Consider the following 20,143-nt stretch of genomic DNA (forward strand, 5'->3'; position numbering starts at 1 on the left):
GTCCTGTTGGTTGATGCTGAGGCTCTTCCGTCTGCTTGCTGATTTTTTGTTTACTAGTTCTAGTTGCTGAAGTGGAGGATTTTGAAGTCCCCATTGTAAGTTTGTATGTCTCTTAGCTTGAACAGTCTTGCTTAATCTATTTTGAGGGTCTGTTTGTTTCATACACATTTAGGATTTCTTTGTCTTGCTGGTGGGTTGAGCCTTTCATCATTTTGTGATGCCCCCGTTTTATCCTTGGTAGTTATATTTTCTCTGAAGTCTGCTTTATGTGATATTAATATAGCCATTTCTTTTTTTGGACTAATGTTTATATGCTATCTGTTTTTTAATCTTTTTACTTTTAGCCTTCCTATGTCCTTGAATTTGAAGTGAGTTTCTTGTAATCAGCATATAGTTAGGTTGTGTTTTTATCTACTCTCCCATTCTGTGCCTTTTAACTAGTATATATATATTTTAAAAGATTTATTTGTTTATTTTTATTTATTTATTTTAAAGATTTTATTTATTTGACAGAGAGCTAGAGAGCACAAGTAGGCAGAGCAGCAGGCAGAGGGAGAGGGAGAAACGGGCTGTCCACTGTGCAGGGAGCCCAATGCGAGGCTCAATCCCAGGACCCTGGGATCATGATCTGAGCTGAAGGCAGCCGCTGAACTGACTGAGCCACGCAGGTAGCCCATATTTGTTTATTTTATGGAAAGAGTGAATGAGTGGAGGAGCAAAGGGAGAGGGAGAGAAGCAGACTCCCCCCTGAGCATAGAGCCCCATGTGGGGCTCAGTCCCATGACCCTGCTGAGATCATGACCTGAGCTGAAAATAAGAGTCAGATGCCTAACCAACTGAACCACCCAGGTGCCCCTTAATTACTATATTGAGACCATAAATATTTAAAAGATATATTTTATTTATTTGTCAGAAAGAAAGAGGGGGAGAGTACGCTTGCACAAGCAGGGGGAGTGGTAGAGAGAGAAGCAGAGAGAAGGAGCCCAGTGTGGGACCCTGGGATCAAGACCTGAGCTGAGGGCAGATGGTTAACCAACTGAGTCACCCAGGTGTCCCAAGAGCATAAACGTTTAAGATAATTATTGCTATGTTAGGTCTAAAGCCTGACATTTTATTATTTTCTATTTGTTTCCTGTGTTTCTTATTCTTCTGTTTTTCTTTTCTTGTCTTCCTGGGAAGGACATTTTTTAGGATTCTGTCTTGATTTATTTATAGTGATTTTTAGTGTATTGCTTTTTATAGTTTCTTAGTGGTTGCCTTAGGGATAGTTGATTTGACTTACACGGTAGCTGTGTTCTACCACCTAGTGAAGTGTGGAAATGGTCCTTCCATTGAGGATGTCCTTGCATTTAGCATCCCCACTTTGAAGTGTCACTGTTTTGGGTATCAGGTGGTCTTAAAATTTTTGTGTCAGTTATCACATACAGCTTAGAAAACTCATGAGAAGGATCTTCCAGGATGCTTATCTGTATTTCTTGCTCTTTGAGCTCTTCCTTCCTTCCTGATGCTACAAGATTTCTTTGATCATTTCCTTTCTCTTCCTTTCACTGTCTTTAAGAGAAAGTCTGCTAGTGGCAGGTTCTTTTAGTTTTCTGTTGTCTCAGATGTCTGATAGCTTTTTAAGCAGTTATTTTCATTTGTGTTAGCTTTCAGTTTGAAAAGTTTCAAATAGTAGAAATAAATCTCTAATGTACCTATTGCTCAGCTTCAGCAGGTGCTGCCATTCTCGCTCCTCCCATTAGGGGTTTCTTTTTTGTTGTTTTTGTTTGGTAAAAGAGCTCTTACCTACACAGCCGGCAGGTGCTAAAGCACATTATTAATCACGATTTAAAATCCTCACGAGAACCTTATGGACTAGACCCTAGTAATATCCCCATTTTACAGATGAGAAAATAGAGGCTGAGCAAAGTTAATGACTTGCCTGAGGTCACACTTGGTGTTTCTTTCATCAGAATGTTTCCTGTATTTCAGAGAACAACCCAGCTGGGTTCTTACAGGGACTGGAACAGAGTGGAGGCTATGTGTGTTTATTAGAGAAAGGCTTGTTCATTGATTTTTCTTCCTCTTCCTGGGGGTAAATGTGGCCTTGCTGTTTCAGTGGCACTCCCAGAGAGCACATCTCTTTTGTTTGTAGCATTGTCACCATTGTTGAAAAATGCTAAGTTCTTTTGATGGTGGCGTTTTAAATTTCACCTTGTGCTCTTTTCCTCTTAGCTGTCTATCAACATCTATGACTACAACTGCCATGTGGACCTGATCCGGCTGCTCCGGCTGGAAGGGGAGCTTACCAAAGTGAGGATGGCTCGCCAGAAGATGAGTGAGATCTTTCCTTTGACTGAAGGTAACATATCAGCAGTGGGCCTGCTTTTGTAAACACAGAGAACTGAGGAGTATACATTCTGTGTTCAGTGCTGAAACTCAGATGTGTTCCTTACAGAAATGTGGAACATAGAAATAACAGTGGAAAGAAGAAAACCCATTATCCAGTGTCAGTGATTTCTAGTTTTTCTTCTTTTAGTTTTTTGCAAAACATAATTGTGATTGTGTAATACAGACTCGTGTTTTGGATCCTGATTTTTTTTTAATCCTCCATTATGATTAATCTTTCCCACATTTTTCTGTTTCCCATTCCAGTGTTTTCTTTAATCCATTTTCTCAGCACTAGTTAATTGTATTACAGTTAAATTTTATAAGTGATTTTTAGTGTAAACATTTCATGCCTTGTTTGTTACATGGTAGTTAGGATATAGATTACTTTTACTTACTTATTTGAAACAGAATTACCCTGTGCATCTTGTAGATCAGTTCTTCCTGAGTTTGTAATTGATCTTTTAGGGAGGAGTTGGGAGAACACAGGTCCCAGATTCAGCCCTCTCCCCCTCTCCCTGCCCCAAAGCATAACTGCTGAGTGTAGGAGCTGGAATCAGATTGCCCAGATTTGTTCCTGACTGTACATCTTACTAGTTGTGAGACCTTCAGCGAATTATATAAACATTTTAAGACTCAGTTTTCCCAGCAGTAAGATGGGCTAGCAGTAGTTTCTACATTGCAGTACATGGATTGGATGAGGTATTCTGGGTATAACACATAATAAATGCCCTAGCGTGTCATAAATGTTTAGATAGGTGCCATCGTTACTCATTATTATGACTATCATCTACAGGAGTTTAAAAAAGATTGAATGAGAAATATATATACGTAAGTACTTAGCAAAAACATAAAATGCCCAACAGGTGTACGGTATTATGATTTTAATTACTTGGTCTTATTTGGAAGCATAAACTTTATGTGTGCTTGGTACAAGTTTTAAGAATTGAATTTCTGTGACCGTGGTAGGCTGTATGAGATGGGCGAAACGTGGGTGTGCTCGTGACTTACAGTAAGGTCCCTGCTGTCATCTTGCCCTTTGGTGAAGGAGATGGTCATGCAGGAGGTGCTGTTGTCTTGCAGAGCTCTGGTTGGAGTGGCTGCATGACGAGATCAGCATGGCTCTGGACGGCCTGGACAGAGAGCACGTGTACGACCTCTTCGAGAAAGCCGTGAAGGATTACATTTGTAAGTTCCCTGTGCGCTTTTTTGAGGTGTCTGCAGATGCTTCTGTCTCTGCTACCCAGGGTTGCCTCATGAAGGTTCGCTCCTCAGAAAGGAGAGTGTTAGTCCAGCAATTAGAAAGATTTGAGTTTACTTATTAGAAAGATTTGCTCATTTTGGCTTTCTTTTCTTTTGTCCTTCCTTCCTTTTTTTTTTTTTTTTTTTTGAAAGATTTTTATTTATTTATTTGACAGAGATCACAAGTAGGCAGAGAGAGAGGCAGGCAGAGAGGGGTGAGGAAGCAGGCTCCCCGCTGAGCAGAGAGCCCGATGTGGGGCTTGATCCCAGGACCCTGGGATCATGACCTGAGCCGAAGGTGGAGGCTTAACCCACTGAGCCACCCAGGTGCTCCCCGCTTCCTTCCTTTCTTAAAGATTTCATTTATTTGTATCTCCCGAGAGGGTTTCTCTAATATCTTCCATGCCTTTTTTGAGCCCGGCTAGAACCTTGAGAATCGTCATTCTGAACTCTAGATCTGACATATTACCAATGTCTATGTTGATTAGATCCCTAGCTTTCGGTACTGCCTCTTGTTCTTTTTTTTGTGGTCAATTTTTTCGCCTTGTCATTTTGTCCAGATAAGAGTATATGAAGGAGCAAGTAAAGTACTAAAAGGGTGGCAACAACTCCAGGAAACTTTCAAGTGGTTGATTTTCTGTTTCTAGAGTTACTGTTCTTCTCTTTGGTCTCCCGTTGGATTTGCAGGTGTTTGCAATTTTTAGATAAGCTATCTAGCTGATCTCCTGCTAGCTGAAGTAGTCTCAGCCTGCTACTTCTCCACCATCTTGACTCCTCCGACTCAAAGATTTCATTTATTTGAAAGAGAGAGATTGAGAGAGAGCATGAGAGTGGGGTGAAGGGCAGAGGAAGAAACAGACTTGCTGGTGAAAAGAGAGCCCGATGTGGGACTTGATCCTGGGACTCCAGGATCATGATCTGAGCCGCAGGCAGCTGCTTAACCAACGGAGCCACCCAGCCACCCACGTCCGCTGTCTGTGGTTTTCATTTGAGGATGTTTGGTTTTAAAATACAGTTAGGAGAAATGTTTGTCGTAAAGGAGTGAACATATTCACACCCAGCATTTTTTTGGTGGGGAGAACTTTCGTGGTATTTTCAGATGACTAAAGGTTGCCTTTTATTTGTTTTTTTATTTTTTTTAAAAGATTTTATTTATTTATTTGACACAGAGATCACAAGCAGGCAGAGTGGCAGGCAGAGAGAGGGGGAGAGCAGGCTGAGCAGAGAGCCTGATGTGGGGCTCAATCCCAGGACCCTGAGATCATGAACTGAGCCGAAGGCTGAGGCTTTAACCCACTGAGCCACCTAGGTGCCCCTAAAGGTTGCCTTTTGTACATAGTTTGGATTTTTAGAAGTTTTGGACAGAATGCTTTTTTTTTTAATATTAAAAAGCTTTGAAAAACTTATTTTATTTTTTAAAATATTTTATTTATTTATTTGACAGACAGAGATCACAAGTAGGCAGAGAGGCAGGCAGAGAGAGAGAAAGAAGGAGGCTCCCTTCTGAGCAGAGAGCCTGATGCAGGGCTCGATCCCAGGACCCTGAGATCATGACCCGAGCCGAAGGCAGAGGCTTTAACCCACTGAACCACCCAGGTGCCCCCAAAACTTCTTATTTTAAAATAAGTTTAGATTTACAGGATAGTAGTACAGAGAGTTCCTAAACTTCATCTTGCTTTCCTCAGTATCCTGTAACTACTATACAAAATCAAAACCAGAGAATTGATCTTAGTACAATGTTCGTGTCTGCTTCTGTGATGTTTTACCCCATGTGTAGATTCTGGTAACCACCACTGCAGTTGACTTACGGAACCTCCATCACCACACAGGTGTACGCTGTGCATTGTCTGCTTGTGTTGAATTTTTGCTAGCGCAAGTGGAGTAGACACCTTCTCTCGAAGTTTCTTTACCCTCCCCTGTTGGCAGTATGATTCTCTAAATATGCTTTTTACCTATAGGACACATCAGAGAATGCTATGGACAAGACTTTTTTTTTTTTTTTTTAAAGTTTTAAAAATTTCTCCCTTTTTAAAAATTTTTTAATGATTTTATGTATTTGAGGGCTGCCTGGGTGGCTCAGTGGGTTAAGCCTCTGCCTTCAGCTCGGGTCATGATCTCAGGGTCCTGGGATCGAGCCCCGTGTTGGGCTCCCTGCTCAGCGGGGAGCCTGCTTCCCCTTCTCTCTCTGCCTGCCTCTCTGCCTACTTGTGATCTCTGTCTGTCAAATAAATAAATAAAAGCCCCATTTCTATTTAAAAAAAAAACAAAGATTTTATGTATTTTAGAGAGAGTGTGCACTTGCAAGTGTGGGCTGGGGAGCAGGGAGGAGCAGAGGAAGAGGAACAAGCAGGCTCTGTGCTCAGCCTGACCCAGAGATGATGACCTGAGCTGAAATCAAGAGTTGGATGCCCAACTGGCTGAGCCACCCAGGTGTCCCCACCACCCCCAAATTTCCCCAGATTTTCTCCTTTTAAATTAAACATCCTTCTTCCATATCTGGTTTTCCCCACTGTGGGCATTTCCCCTTTTGACAGGCACTGGAACTTGAAGATAGATTGCCCCGAGGAAGAGCATTTTCCATGTTCCTTTATCAGCCAAGAGAATTGATCAGTTTTTAGTTTTTATAATCCAGATACTGAAAATTACAGGTGTTTTGTGAATATGAAATTCCCCTATTATGTGCTTTTAGTGTTCTTGGGTCTCTGCTCCAATCTGTCTATGTGGCTTCTTAGAACCTTTTGACAGTTCCAAGGGCTTGACGCTCCCATGTTTTTTGATGATCCTGGAACCCCTCTGTGAATGTCTCAGAGTCATCATTAACAGTACCTCCCCAGTCTAATGTTTTCTGGTCCTTGATGGTTTACAGTCACCCTGCTGTGGGGCTGCTACTGTCAGTGCTGAGGTCAGTGTGCCTTTCGTTCCCCAGTTGCTTCAGGGCTGCTGGTGGTCTGGAAGCCAGATAACCGTGCTTCTCAGATTAGGTCTCTTAAAGTAGTTTTGAATGGGGGTCCGTGGGGTTCTTATGTTAGTTTCAGGAGCCCTAGAGCATGGAAGTTATGTCCCTTGTTTTGTGAATGTTCGGAAGCCACTTTGGCCTGCTTTAAGAGTCGCATGCTCTACCAATTGAGTCAGCCAGGCACCCCCTCTTCCTTTGTTGTTTTGCATCCCATATGGCTGCTCTGTACTGGTGAGCTAAAACAGAGTAGCTAATAAAGTTTGGCTAAGTTCATTGAAATAAATCCTCGGGAAAACACAGTAATTGTCAAATCAGCTTTATCTTCTAAGTATTTTTATTTTACAAGGTTAATGGATAGGCCTGTGAAATATTTTCAGATCTCTGAAAGGTGACTTAATGTGCAAAACGTGTGCATTGGGAACCACTGCATTCCTAAAGAGTTTAATGTATGTGCTGCCCAAGCAAGCACTCCTAAAGAGTTTAATTCATTAGTCTGCTCTTAAAGCTGCAGGGGTGAGTGTATATAAAGTTTAAGAAGAAAGTGACAAAAAAAAGGGCGATTGGGTCTTTTCTGTTGTTGCTGTTTAAACATCATTATAAAGAAAGACTTAAAATACAGACATCTGGTTACAGAATTGGTGGTTTTAATTTGTTCTTTGATTTTGACCAGAAGGCTTAAAAAGATTCAAAAGTTAAAAAATTCTAAGCTTTGAAATCTTTCTGAAAGTACTCAGATTTGTAACTATTTGCATTGAATATTTTCATTGAATTGCTTCCATTTTAATAAATAGGCTTTTTAATCATGAGCATATTACATATTACCTGCTGGCATATTCTGTTTATGCAGTAAAATGGCAATAATTGTAACCTAGTAGAGACATTAAGATACACTTTCCTTTCTAGCTGCAGTATTAGTAATTTATGTACATTGGATGCTTGTTGGTGTGCTCTTACCTTTTTGTGTGAATGAGTATTGTTTTGGTGGGCGTATTTCTTTTGTGACTCAGCGGAACAAAAGTTTTGATCTTTGGGTATTTCATATCCTGAATTAATAGAGCACTTCTCCTTCTTAGGTCCTAACATTTGGCTGGAGTATGGCCAGTACTCAGTTGGTGGAATTGGTCAGAAAGGTGGCCTTGAGAAAGTCCGTTCTGTGTTTGAAAGGGCGCTCTCGTCAGTCGGCTTACATATGACCAAAGGACTCGCCATCTGGGAGGCTTACAGGGAGTTCGAAAGTGCCATTGTGGAAGCTGCCCGGGTGAGTGGCCTGGTCTCTGTGACCAGTGCTTGCCTTTAGCTAGTTGGGGCTGTCTTTGTAAGTGGCCTCGGAAGAACACAGTTGACGAAGTGGTCCTCGCCAGTCTCTTAGTGAGTGGGCAGTGAAGTAAAATCAGTAGTATTTGTGGAACAAGAAAGATTTCTTTGACTAAAAGCAGATGACCTTATAATTTTTCTGATATTTAAAAATACTACTTCAGTTATTGGTTCCAGGTGAATACACCAGAATAACTATATCTCTTAAAAGAAATGTATATATATTAGTCATGTCCAATAATAACTGGCAAGAGGTGTAAGAGATTTGACCTCATCATAATTGGATTTTTTTTGAACTCTGACTCAAGGGTTTACAGTCCCCTCCCAGTGTTCCCTCTCCCGTGTGTGTGTGCGCGCGCATGCGCGCGCATGCACACCATTCATAACTAGTGGAGCCCTCTAGTAGTTAGATGGTTATTATTAAAGTAGCCCAGTCCCTTGTTGATTATATCCCTGTTGAGAGAGTCTGTAGTGGTGCCTTCAGCTCACTCCGATGGAGGCATCGGGGCTAACTCCTTTGGCTGACATTTGTGGCCCTCCAGCAGCAGACATAACCCTGTGTGGGCTCTGCTCCCATGTGCCACTCCACAGTTGTGCACTTGTTGGCCACTGTACTTAACACGGTTCCTTCGACTGGGAGTCCGTTTCCTCCTCTTACTATGGCAGGAGAGCCTGTAGATGCATCCCAACTGCCTACTCCTCTCGGAGTCTGTGATGCTTTCCTCCCTTCATAAAAAACCTCAGCCTTAAACACCAGTCGAAAGCAAGCCTTCTGATACTTTCTTTCCTGATGTTTCATTGTAGTCATTTGTGCATATGTTGTCAGTATATACATTTCTAACATTCCTTTTTGCTTTTCACCCAGTCGGAAACACTTAGTAGCAAAGACATTTATTTTTGTGCCTCTCCCAGCATTTGACACAATACCTCATGTATCAGAGGTCATATAAACGTATTTTTAGTTTGAACTAAAAAATTTGTTGCAATATTTTTTTTGAAGTAGGAAGGATTGCCAAGTTTGTCATTTACTACAAATTTGCTTCTTTAGCCCATAGCTGGCTTCCTTTCCCCTTTTGACCGGGAACAAACCTTTGATTCACAGCTGGAGAAAGTCCACAGTCTCTTCCGGCGACAGCTGGCGATCCCGCTCTATGGTAAGAGAAATGGACCTGTTGACAGCTGGCCCTCCATGGTTTTTAAAATGCTTTGGGGCATGTCCTGTTGTTAGGTCTTGCCCAGCACCCTGTGAGACAGATGTTGCTGGTGTTCTTACTCTCACTGGACAGTGTCACTGTGGACGAGGCCTTTGGTTAAAAATGTACCTTGAATTGTTAATGGTCCAAGAGGATTGAGGGTCAGCAGGCAGACCTGGAAGCCAGACTTCCTGACTTGCAGTTTTCTCTATTAAGACACTGTTGGAGAGGTAGAGTTACTATAAAGAATAGGGAAACGAACCCCCCTGTGTTTTCTGGGGAAACTTTATTGAGTAAGAGCTCCATGGTGAGCATTTTCTCTTTAGCAGTAACCTCTTCCGTATCAGAGTGAGGATTTCCCACAGGCTTATCGCATTCTTCTGTGGGGGTGATTGGTTCTGTAGCCCTGTTGGTTGGAAGTGTTCATACCTGAATTTCTTGGGGGTTTGGTAAGGATTTTCTTGTTTGGGTGAATATATTTTGGTAAGCCAAGCTTGAAACTCTGGAGCTAGAGCTAGAGCATGAGCAGCGTCTGGAGGATTTTTCTGGGCATGGGAAGAGTTTTGTGCTGCCATCTTGTTTGTTCTTCAGGCGTAGTTTCACATTGTACACCCTTGGCACCTCTGGACAACTGCTTGAGCCCATACGTAATTGCTCTTTCTACTTCGTGGCTTATTTGGATTTGATTTAACAAATTATAAAGTGGCTTTCCAGTTGAATCCTTGGGTGACATGCAGAAAAGGCTAGAACTGAGCAGCCTGCAGGTTTCATCTCCCATAGCAATGTGACGTGGCATAGTACAGTGAGTAGAGCATGTACTTGAGCCAGACTGCCTGGTTCAAGGCCTTGATCTACTGTGACCTGCAAACAATTGATGTAACCCTTTACTTGCGTTTCCTCAACTGCAAAATGGAGATCATGGTAGAGTCTACTCCCTAGAGCTGGGAGGATTGGATGAATTAGTGGATGGAAAGTTTAGAACATAGGAAGCACTAGGTAAGTGTTGCTATTATTTAATTAACTGATGGATTAATTGGTAGGGCTTCCGGGGAAATTGCTTTGAGACAGAATCTAAGGTCAAGTCTGGGCCCAGTAGAAGATTCGAGCATAAGAGTTGCTGTGGTCACTCGTGGGAGGGGCTGGCATCCTCCGAGTCTCATGGTTTCATCTCTGGGTTGATGAAACTCAGTGGCAAGACCTATGGGGCTGAATCCATCTCTCAATAGATATGGAGGCCACATTTGCAGAGTATGAAGAGTGGTCAGAAGACCCAATACCAGAGTCGGTAATTCAGAACTATAACAAAGCACTACAGCAGTTGGAGAGATACAAACCCTATGAAGAAGCACTGGTAAGTGTTGGCCTCTTTATAGTGAACTTCTCGCTGCAAATTTTTCCCTAATCAATAGTTGCATCTTTAAAATTTATTTTGTTGTGAAATCTATAGAGTGTATAAATGTGTGCATACAGTTTACATACTAATAATAAAGTAAACATCCATGTACCCACCACCCAGGTTAAGAAATAGAACATTGCCAGTACCTTAGAAGTCTCCTATGTGCCCCTCTCCGATTGCCTCCTCTTCCCTCTCCCGAGAGGTAATCACTTTCCTGACTTTTGTGATAATCGTTCCCTTGCTTTTCTTTATAGTTTTACAACCTATGACCATATCCTTGATTAATATATTGTTTAATTTTGCTTGTCTTTGAGCTTTTATGTAATGGAATCATGCTGTGTATTTCACTGAACGTTTTTGTGGGTTGTACTTGTACTGATCAGTATAGTCTGTTTTCGCAGTCATGAAGTCGTATGTGTATGCCACACTTTATACATCCGTGTTCCTAGCCGGGTTGTTTTCCAGTTTGTTGCTAGGAGGAGCAGCATGTTTTTGGCCTTTCTTGCGCATGTCTCTCAGTGCACACAGGAATAGGCTTTCTCCAGAGGGCATCCCCAGGAGGACTTGCTGGATCAAAGGATTGTGCCGAACTGTTTTCTGTGTTCTCAGTTGGTACTCCTGCCCAGGAGTTCTCACTGAACCGAGGGTTTTCCTTGGTCTTCCCAGCCTTTGATACTGACCTAATTATGAGCCACTGGGATGGGTCTGAAGTTGTAGTTTTAATCTGCATTTCCCTGATTGCTAACAAAAGTTGAGCATTTGTTCCACATCTGTTGGCCATTCGGATGTCTTTTTTTGTGAGGCGCCTGGTGAAGTCTGACTCATTTTTCTTTCATCTGTATTTTTTTCTAATTCTTAGGAATCCTGGATCATATTCCTTCTTTTGGTTGTATGTATTATAGAAGCTTCCCCCAGGTTTGTGGTTTGTCTTTTTAGTTTTTTAATGGCGTCTTTTGTTGAGCAGTTCTCAGTTGTACTCTGATTGGGTTTATCATTCTTTCTCTTACGGTTTCTGCTTTTACGCTTAAGAAATCTCTCCAGGTTCCAAACTCCTGAATAATCTTAGCTCTCTTTTCTTCCAGAAGTTCATAGCTGTGTATTTCATGTTTAGATCTTTATATGGAGTTGATTTTTGTATATGGCGTGAGGCGAGGGCCAGTTTTGTTTTTCCATACACCCAGTTGTTCCGGCACTGATTTTGATAGTTCCATCCTCCCCGCATTGATGTGCTAGCCCACATCTGTCATAGATCAGCTGTCCATCTATTTCTGGGCTTTCTCTTCTGCCCCACTGGCTTAAATTACACTGTCCTAATAATGACAGTTTTGTAAGGTTTTTGTTTGTTTGTTTGTTTTTTAAATTCTTTTGAGAGAGAGAACACAAGGAGAGGTGAGAGGCAGAGGGGGAAAGCAGGCTCTCTGCTGAGCAGGGAACCCAATGTGGGGCTTGATCCCAGGACTCTAGGATCAGGACCTGAGCTGAAGGCAGACGCTTAACCATCTGAGCCACCCAGGTGCCCCAGTTTCCTAAGTTTTGCTTGTAGGTAACATGAATCCCATCCACGTTGTTCCTCTTCAAGAGTGTCTTCTCTTTCTTTCTTTAGTTCTTAATAACTTGGGTTTAGAATCAGCTTTTCAGATTTTATTTAAAAAACCTGTTGAATTTTGTATTGGAATTGCACTGATCAATTGGGAGAAGACTACATCTTAGAAATATTGAATCTTCTAATCTATGAATGTGGTATAGGCCTTTGCTACTTAGGCCTTATCTTTCTCTAAAGTTTTATAAATTTATAATTTCATCTGGTCCCTTGAACACATTTTTTAAGACCTATTTCTAAGATATTTTTGATTATATTGAAAATGCCACTTTTTTAAAAAGATTTGCTTTTCTAATTGTTCTTGCTATATAAATTATAATTTGGTTTTTATACTAATTTTTTTGTCTGTTGAACTTTCTAAATTTTTATTAATGATCAGTAGATTTTTTTTGATTTTGGGTTTTCCATGTTGACCATAATATTTGGTTTTTGACCATAATACTGTTTGTAATAAGTGGTGTTTTTCTACCTGTCTTGGTCTTAGAATACTTTCAGCTACATTTACCATGCCTCAGACTTATCCACTTATCCTTGTGTTTTCTTGTCCTGTTTGACCTGCAAGTCATCCTTGTTAGCAGTTAATCTTGAATTATACAGCCCCAGCTTCCTTACATTCACTACATGCTCCCTTGTATCCCGGAGCTTTCATCTGGAATCATTTTTATTTTGCTCCAGGTACATACACCCTTTAAAGTCACCTGCCCTGGATATTTGCTGGTAACAGATTTTCTCAGTTTTAATTTGAAAAGGTCTTCACTTTGTTCTTCTTAAAACTTCATTTCTCAGGATGTAGAATTCTAGATCGACAGTTACGTGTCCTGTCTTCCTGGCTCCTGTTGTTGCTGTTGAGACGTCGGCTTCTGTGATGGCAGTCCTTGTTTTTTCTCTGGCCCATTTTAAAGTCTCAAAGGTTTTGTTTGATGTCCCACAGTTTCAGTATAGTAGGTCCAGGGTGGATATCTTTGTATTTATCTTGTTCGTGGTTGGTTGGGCTTGTTGGCTCTGTTTTTGGTATCTTGTGGCATAGTAAGAACAGTGACTTTGAGAGCCAGGCCACCTCAAGTTCGAATGTTAGCTCTGCCAGTTGCTAGCTCTCTGACTTTTAGCTTGTCCTTACCCTCCGTGTGTTTCAGTCCCCTCGAATGTATTATGGGATGATAATGATCCCCACTGTGAAGATCAAATCCTTAATATATCTTACACCAGCAAAAGCTTAACCTTCATCTAGATATTTCTTGTGTCTTTGCCAGTTTGCTGATGATTTTCAAGATGTTTTTTATATCGAATCCAGCAGTTTTAGTAGTTTTCAGTGGCAGTCTCTCTGGGTAACCCGTTTGTCATTAAAACTAGAAACTGAGATCAGACATCCTCTTTCTCTACTCAGAGCGTGTGTGCTCTCCTGCTGGCCAGCCTGTAAATGACTGGTAGGTAGTTGTATTTCTTAAAGCCTCTTTAATGAAATCTTTAGCTAGTTCATTTTGTTACGACCATTAGAAGAGTATAGCTGAAGAGGAAGGTTGTATAGGGATTTTCTCTGAAAAGAAGTTCGATTTTAGTTCTTTGGCTCAGTAAATATTCAGCCTAGCCTCTTTCATGTTCTGCATGTGCCTGCACGCTGGCAGGAGCTGATACTGGAATGAGAAGCCTTGGAATGAAGGCAGCAAATCGCTCCAGTGTGGATGTGTTCACTCCACTCAGTAGGCTGAGAAAGTGACTTCTGTTTCGGAGGGATGGCTGTCCATGGTCACTGGCAAAGGTGTTTCTCTTTCATTTAGTTGCTGATGGATGCTCCCATCAGAAGCCCCCTGTGGCCTGAGGGTGGGTTTGGAAAAGGGTTCGTGGAACCTTTCTAACTGTTGCCATGAAGAGGCGCTATGGACTCTTAGTCTGCCCGTCGTGTTGTAGACCCGGCATGCCAGAGGTTCTGCGAGTGGGAATGGGGGATTTTTACTGACATAGCCAGTCTTGCCAGAATTTACTATGAAGATATGTTGTGCTTCCTAACAGTGTCAGGTAGCTCATTTCAATCTCATTATGCTTCCCTTTTGCCTTAGTTGCAAGCAGAGGCACCCAGGCTGGCTGAATATCAAGCGTACATTGACTTTGAGATGAAAATTGGTGACCCTGCTCGCGTGCAATTGATTTTCGAGCGTGCCCTCGTCGAGAACTGCCTTGTCCCAGACCTGTGGATCCGCTACAGTCAGTTCCTCGTAAGACCACTCGACTTCTGGTTTCTTTCCTTCTTACCGATTGAGAGCCTGTTCGAAGAAAACCAGCAGGAGTGTAGGGAGTTAGTTCTGTGCCACCCCTCTCTGCTTCCTCATTTTCCCCTCATCCTCCTTTCCCCTCTGCCAACTCACTCAGGGAGTTCTTCTGGTGTTCCAAGTCATTTCAGACTGACACTGTAAAAAAAATTTGCACAGTCTTCTTACTGAGGACTTTAAGACAGATTACTTTTTTCTTGTAACTTTTCATTATGGGAAAAACGTAAGCATTAGAACATAGATTAATAAGGTGAAACCTCGTGGGCCCATCACCCAGCTCTAATAGTTAACTCATGGCACTAGTCTAATTTCGTCTGTGTCCTTAATCTTCTTCCTCTTCCATGGGATTTTGAAGCAGATCCCAGAAGTCACATTTCATTGGTAAATATTTCAATACATGTATATAAAAGATTTGAATCAGGACCCAGGCAGGGTCCATCCCTTAGGATTGGCTGATGTCTCTCAAGGTTGTTTTCCTCTATTGGTTCCTTCTCTACCTCTCTTCTTCTACCCTAACTCCTCATAATTTCTTTGTTGAAGAAACCAGTCACGAGAGGCGTTTCTAAAGAAATTTGTCAGCTGGTTATGCTGGGGATGTGTCATGGATGGTAAAGTCTGTAATGGTAGCACTTTCTCTCCTAACTCTGGACTTTTTAATCGTAGGATCGGCAGCTGAAAGTAAAGGATTTGGTTTTATCTGTACATAACCGTGCTGTTAGAAACTGCCCATGGACAGTTGCCCTATGGAGTCGTTACCTCTTGGCCATGGAAAGACATGGAGTTGACCATCAAGTGATTTCTGGTGCGAATGTTTTTGTGGGAAGACTCTAAAGCTTTCTGTCCCAGGCCAGAAACCTAGTGCTGTGACAGTCATTAAATCAGCCTTCCCCTGGGTGTTAGCTTTGGGACATAGGGTGTTAGTGACAGAAAAGACCCTAAGTGGGAGATAAACTGATCATAAGCTTTTAACATGCTAACATTTCATTGTGATTTTCTGGGAATTTGGCATCTTTTTTCCAAACCTACTGACCCAGAATTCTTTTAGTGCGGGGCATCTTGTGGAACATGCCCTTTCAAGAACAAAGTTCATATAAATCCTGGAGGCTCTTTTTTTTTTTTTTTTTTTTTTTTTAAAACATTTCTCTCTAGCTCATTTCACTTTGTTTCCTCCGTCATTATTATGAAGTCATATAGTATTGGATAGTAGAGGTTTTTATAACAATCTCAGTAATTTGTATTAACTTCTTTTTGAACTGGTAACAAATCCTGGCTTATTCTTCAATTCCAGTGACATTTGAGAAAGCTTTGAGCGCTGGCTTCATTCAGGCCACTGATTATGTGGAGATTTGGCAGGCGTACCTTGATTACCTGAGAAGAAGGGTTGATTTCAAACAAGGTATTTAAATTCAAGTGTCAGATTCAGTTCCGAATTCTTTCCTAACATGTCTTTCAGTGAGTTATCCCAGTTGCCCAGATACATCACGATGAAGCAAATGGTGTAGACCAGCCATTGACAACTGTTTCCCCCGGAATTTTCACTTTTAAATCCTTAAGTCCTCTTGTGAATTGTAAGGGAAGATACTTAGGGTCCTTATGTTCTATACCGAGTCCTGCCAGCACTGTCCATAATGTACTATTTGTTCCAGTGTCTTTCTCCCCAACCACATGATGAGGGCAGGACTGGCAATTTTATTTCTGTGTCTCCAGCCTGATGCCAGGTGCACAGCAGGCTCCCAGGAGTTTCACTGTAGAATTAAAAAAAAAAAAAAGACATGGTATTGGTATGCGGTTTCTTGAAGCCAAACCTCTCTTGCAACTCCTGACAGATTCCAGTAAAGAGCTGGAAGAGCTGAGATCTGCGTTCACTCGCGCCTTGGAGTATCTGAAGCAGGAGGTGGAGGAGCGTAAGTGTGGCTTCACCCACTCCTCCCTGCGGTTGTCTTTCCCCTACTTGGTGGGCATGCCTTCTCCGGCAGAGGCTCTTGGTCTTTAGATTCTTCTCTAATTTTGGCTGCTTCTCTTCTTAAAGGTTTTAATGAGAGCGGAGATCCAAGCTGCATGATCATGCAGAACTGGGCTAGGATCGAGGTAAGTGTTTTTGACAGATGTGCCAGTGACATGCACCTTTGAGGGACATGTTTGTAACGATGTGGCTGCCGTTGCATCAGAATCCCCGGTGATAGTCTGGGGTCTGTAGAGATTTGTGCTCTGTATCTAGCTTGGTGCACGTTCATCTGTATCTTAGAGAAAACACTAGCACTTGGGTAAGAAGTACGCAGCAAACCTCGGAATGCCAGGAATTGACTCATGGACTTCTGCCCCCCTCCCCTTGGTGTCTGGTTCGTGAGAGGATCTCGGGTGTGTACCGTCTGCCAGGCATTTTACTGTGTGCTGGCGAGATGAGGGGAATCCTGCTCCGTGCTCCCAAGTCTTTGATCCCCTATGGGAGATAGAAATTTGACAGATAATTAAGGGATATAACGAATTCAATGTTGTTGTTGGGCCAAGGACCCCAAGTGAGTAAGGTATGGAATCTGCCCTTGATCAAGTCACAGAGTTGCGAATTCTCATCCTGTTTTATTTTCTCAGGGAGTCAGGTCAAAGAACCAGTGTCTGTCAGGTTCAGAGGGGTTCACTTGCCCAAGTCACTTAATAAATGGCAGAGCTGGGACCTCCTCCTAGATCGGTCTTTCTTTTCTCCACATTGCACTCAGATTAAATGCTTGTCGTTAAGCTTGATAAAAATAAAAAGTGACTAGTCAGTTCTGTTTTAAGTACCTGTGGCTCCTGCTCGTTGCTCTCAAATAGACAGGCAAATAGGCAGACAGCTTGAGGCTTGTCTCCTCTGAAAGCCTGAAGTGGTTGAGCTGGGTATGCTGCTGTGGTCAGTGGCTGGGAAATATCCAGGGAGTCATGGAACACCGATTGTCAGTGAGGGGTTTTAAGGCATGTCTGTTTGAGGCATGCTTTGTAATGGGTGCCAGTGTGCTAAGGTTTGCATCTTTTCCTAAAGGAGCCTGTTAATGCATTTTAGGCTCGACTGTGCAATAATATGCAGAAGGCTCGGGAACTCTGGGACAGCATCATGACCAAAGGGAATGCCAAATATGCCAACATGTGGCTCGAGTATTACAACCTGGAAAGGTAATTAACTTGGGGGCGGGGTTGGTGGTGCCTGTCAGGGGTAAGCTGTGTTAAGTCCTGGCTGACTCCTGCTGGCCTTGGCTTGCCCCTCACCACAGGGCCCTGGCCTCTGGCAGCCTGTCCTTTGTTCGCAGCTCTGTGTGTACTGGGAGAGGCTAGGGAACTCAACCTGAAATTTTGTGTCTGGGCTTGTCATACAGCCATATGTTTCTTTCTGTTATTTTGGTTTTTGGATAGAAATATTTTATTTAAGTTTTGGGGGAACTATTTTTTGTATTTGCTTTGTATGTAAAAGTGGAAAATATTAAAAAGCAAGGAGAAAAACCCCAAAGTTAATCTACAGTGGCAGACTCAGAGACATAACCCATTAGCTAATGCTTTGGGTATATTCTTTGAGAGTTTTCTATGCTTAACTTTTTTTTCCTAAAGAAAATACAGTGACAGTGTACGTGTTAGAAATCTCTAAAACTACTTTAAATAAATGTAACCAGTAATATTTATATCATGGGGAAGATGTAAAGAATATGACCAGCCTTTCTGTTCATTGTATCTTGAATGTTGCATCTCAATAAATACATTTTCAGGGGTGCCTGGATGGCTCAGTAGGTGAAGCCTCTGCCTTCAGCTCAGATCATGATGTTGGGGTCCTGGGATCGAGCCCCACATCAGGCTCTCTGCTCAGTGGGAAGCCTACTTCTCCCTCTCTCTTTATCTGCCTCTCTGCCTACTTGTGATCTCTCTCTATTTATAAAATAAATAAATAAAATCTTTAAAAAATATATATATATATTTATTTTCATATATTTTTTTCATTTTTGAGTGTTTTGGTTTTTTTTTCCCCAATTTAAAAAATAACACATGCTCAAATTTAAATGAAACATTTGCCAAACTATATGGTGGAAAGTTTATTACCATCTCACCCCTAGAGATGACCACTATTAAAGCTTTTTGAGGGGGTGCCTGGGAGGCTCAGTTGGTTAAGCATCTGCCTTTGACTCAGGTCATGATCCCAGGGTCCTGGGCTCCCTGCTCTGTTCCTCTCCCTCTGCCTGCTGCTCCCCCTGCTTATGCTCTTTCTCTCTGTCAAATAAATAAATAAAGTCTTTAAAAAACAAAAAGCTTCTTGAATATTCCTCTGGGTCAGCAATTCTCAAATTTTTTGGTCTCAGGACTCCTTAAACTCTTAAAATTTGAGAATCCTGAGAAGCTTTTGTTCATGCAAATCATATATGTTTAATATTACCATATTAGAAATGCTGACAAATATTATTAAATATCAATATCAGCATATTAGAAAACTGAGAAATGAAAAGTTATTTGTCGAAATAATAAATTGATTACATTTAACATAAAGAATATATTTTTTATGAAAAATGTTTTCCAAACCCGAAAATAATTTAGGGAGAAAAGTGGCATGGTTTTGTTATCTTTGCAAGTGTCCTTAGTCTGGCTTGGAAGATAGCTGGATTCTGATGTCTGTTTCTGCATTCACTGTTGTGAATTCTCATTGAAAAATAAGAGGAAAATTTGGCTTCATACGTACGAGTAGGAGGTTCGAAGAAAGGGGTATTTCACCTTCCCAGATAATTGTGGATATTCTTTCATACTAGAGCAAAATTAGCAAGTGGTTGTTTCTTAAATAGTTGCAGTGTGGAATCTGAAACCATTTAACATTGAATTTCTTTGTACTTTCAATAGACCTTTTACCTACACACAATTCTGTGACAGCCATTGTTCCATTTGGAGAATATTCATTCACTAAGTCATGTAGCTCTTCCCAGTATGGACACATTTCATCATGCATTATTTAACAAATTACATTTGTTCATATCCTCAGTGATCTTAGAAAAGTTTTTTTTTTTTTTAAGATTTATTTATGAGAGAATGTGCATATGCAAGCGTGAGGTGCAAAGGGAGAGTAAGAAAGAGAATCTCAGGCTGACTCCCCATGGAGCATGGAGCCTGACTGAGGAGGGGGTGAGGGGCTCAATCCCACGACTCCCAAGACCCTGATCTGAGCTGAAACCAAGAGTCAGACGCTCAACCCACTGAGCCACCCAGGTAGGTGCCCTAATAGAAAAGTCTTTTAAAGTAGGAAGCTGTCAAACTGAAAGTGGCAGATACAGATTTTCCAAAATTCTGATTTTCACTTAAAAGCTGCCATTTTATCATGGCAACAAATATGGCCAGGGGTTTTTCTTGAAGTGACAGACTTCTTCATTAATTTTCAAAAATGTCTGCCAAATACTCAGGTCTACGTACCACTATTTTTGTCGCTGAGCTGTTTTCTCAAGTAAAAATGGTGTTCCGTGAAAAAACAAACTAGTACAGTTTACACCCCAAACAGAAAGATAGGCTTTTCTTTGTGATGACCATTGTACTTTGGTGTGCAGAGAAAGTGCTTTAAATGTTCACATAAAGCACATCTACTTCTGTCGCACAAAATATGAGAAATATGTGCTCAGCCTCGATTTGTGACAGGGGCCACCATAGCTTTTGCACCATCAGTGCAGATGTCAACACAGTGAAAAAGTCAGTGTTCAATAATAAAGTAGTTTTGACTTTGCAGATCGCCTGAAAGGGTCTTAAGAGACCTTTAGTGGTACATGGATCCTACTTTGAAAACTGCTGGTGTAATTTTTTTCCCCAGTATTCTAATATATATTT

General features: G+C 41.5%; 1 protein-coding gene across 5 annotated transcripts in view; it reads left to right on the top strand.

The window, feature by feature from the left end:
- SART3 (spliceosome associated factor 3, U4/U6 recycling protein) overlaps positions 1-20,143 on the top strand; it is a 38,291-nt gene that overhangs the window by 7,335 nt on the left and 10,813 nt on the right. For 2 of the 5 annotated variants that reach the window (XR_014302535.1, XM_082698186.1), the window contains exons 2-12: positions 2,215-2,341; positions 3,451-3,555; positions 7,639-7,823; positions 8,928-9,033; positions 10,299-10,423; positions 14,123-14,278; positions 14,996-15,134; positions 15,621-15,728; positions 16,159-16,236; positions 16,362-16,420; positions 17,367-17,476. Coding sequence is in view for 3 of the 5 variants with exons in the window: in XM_082698186.1 (XP_082554312.1) it covers positions 2,215-2,341; positions 3,451-3,555; positions 7,639-7,823; positions 8,928-9,033; positions 10,299-10,423; positions 14,123-14,278; positions 14,996-15,134; positions 15,621-15,728; positions 16,159-16,236; positions 16,362-16,420; positions 17,367-17,476 (1,298 nt within the window). In the remaining 2 variants the exon portion in view is untranslated. Of the gene's footprint in view, positions 1-2,214; positions 2,342-3,450; positions 3,556-7,638; positions 7,824-8,927; positions 9,034-10,298; positions 10,424-10,588; positions 10,671-14,122; positions 14,279-14,995; positions 15,135-15,620; positions 15,729-16,158; positions 16,237-16,361; positions 16,421-17,366; positions 17,477-20,143 lie in introns of those variants that run through there. The other 3 variants (XR_014302536.1, XM_082698187.1, XM_082698188.1) reach the window with 2 other exon arrangements.

The sequence above is a fragment of the Mustela nivalis genome (genome assembly GCF_964662115.1).
Source record: "Mustela nivalis genome assembly, chromosome: 14".
Taxonomy (NCBI): Eukaryota; Metazoa; Chordata; class Mammalia; order Carnivora; family Mustelidae; genus Mustela; species Mustela nivalis.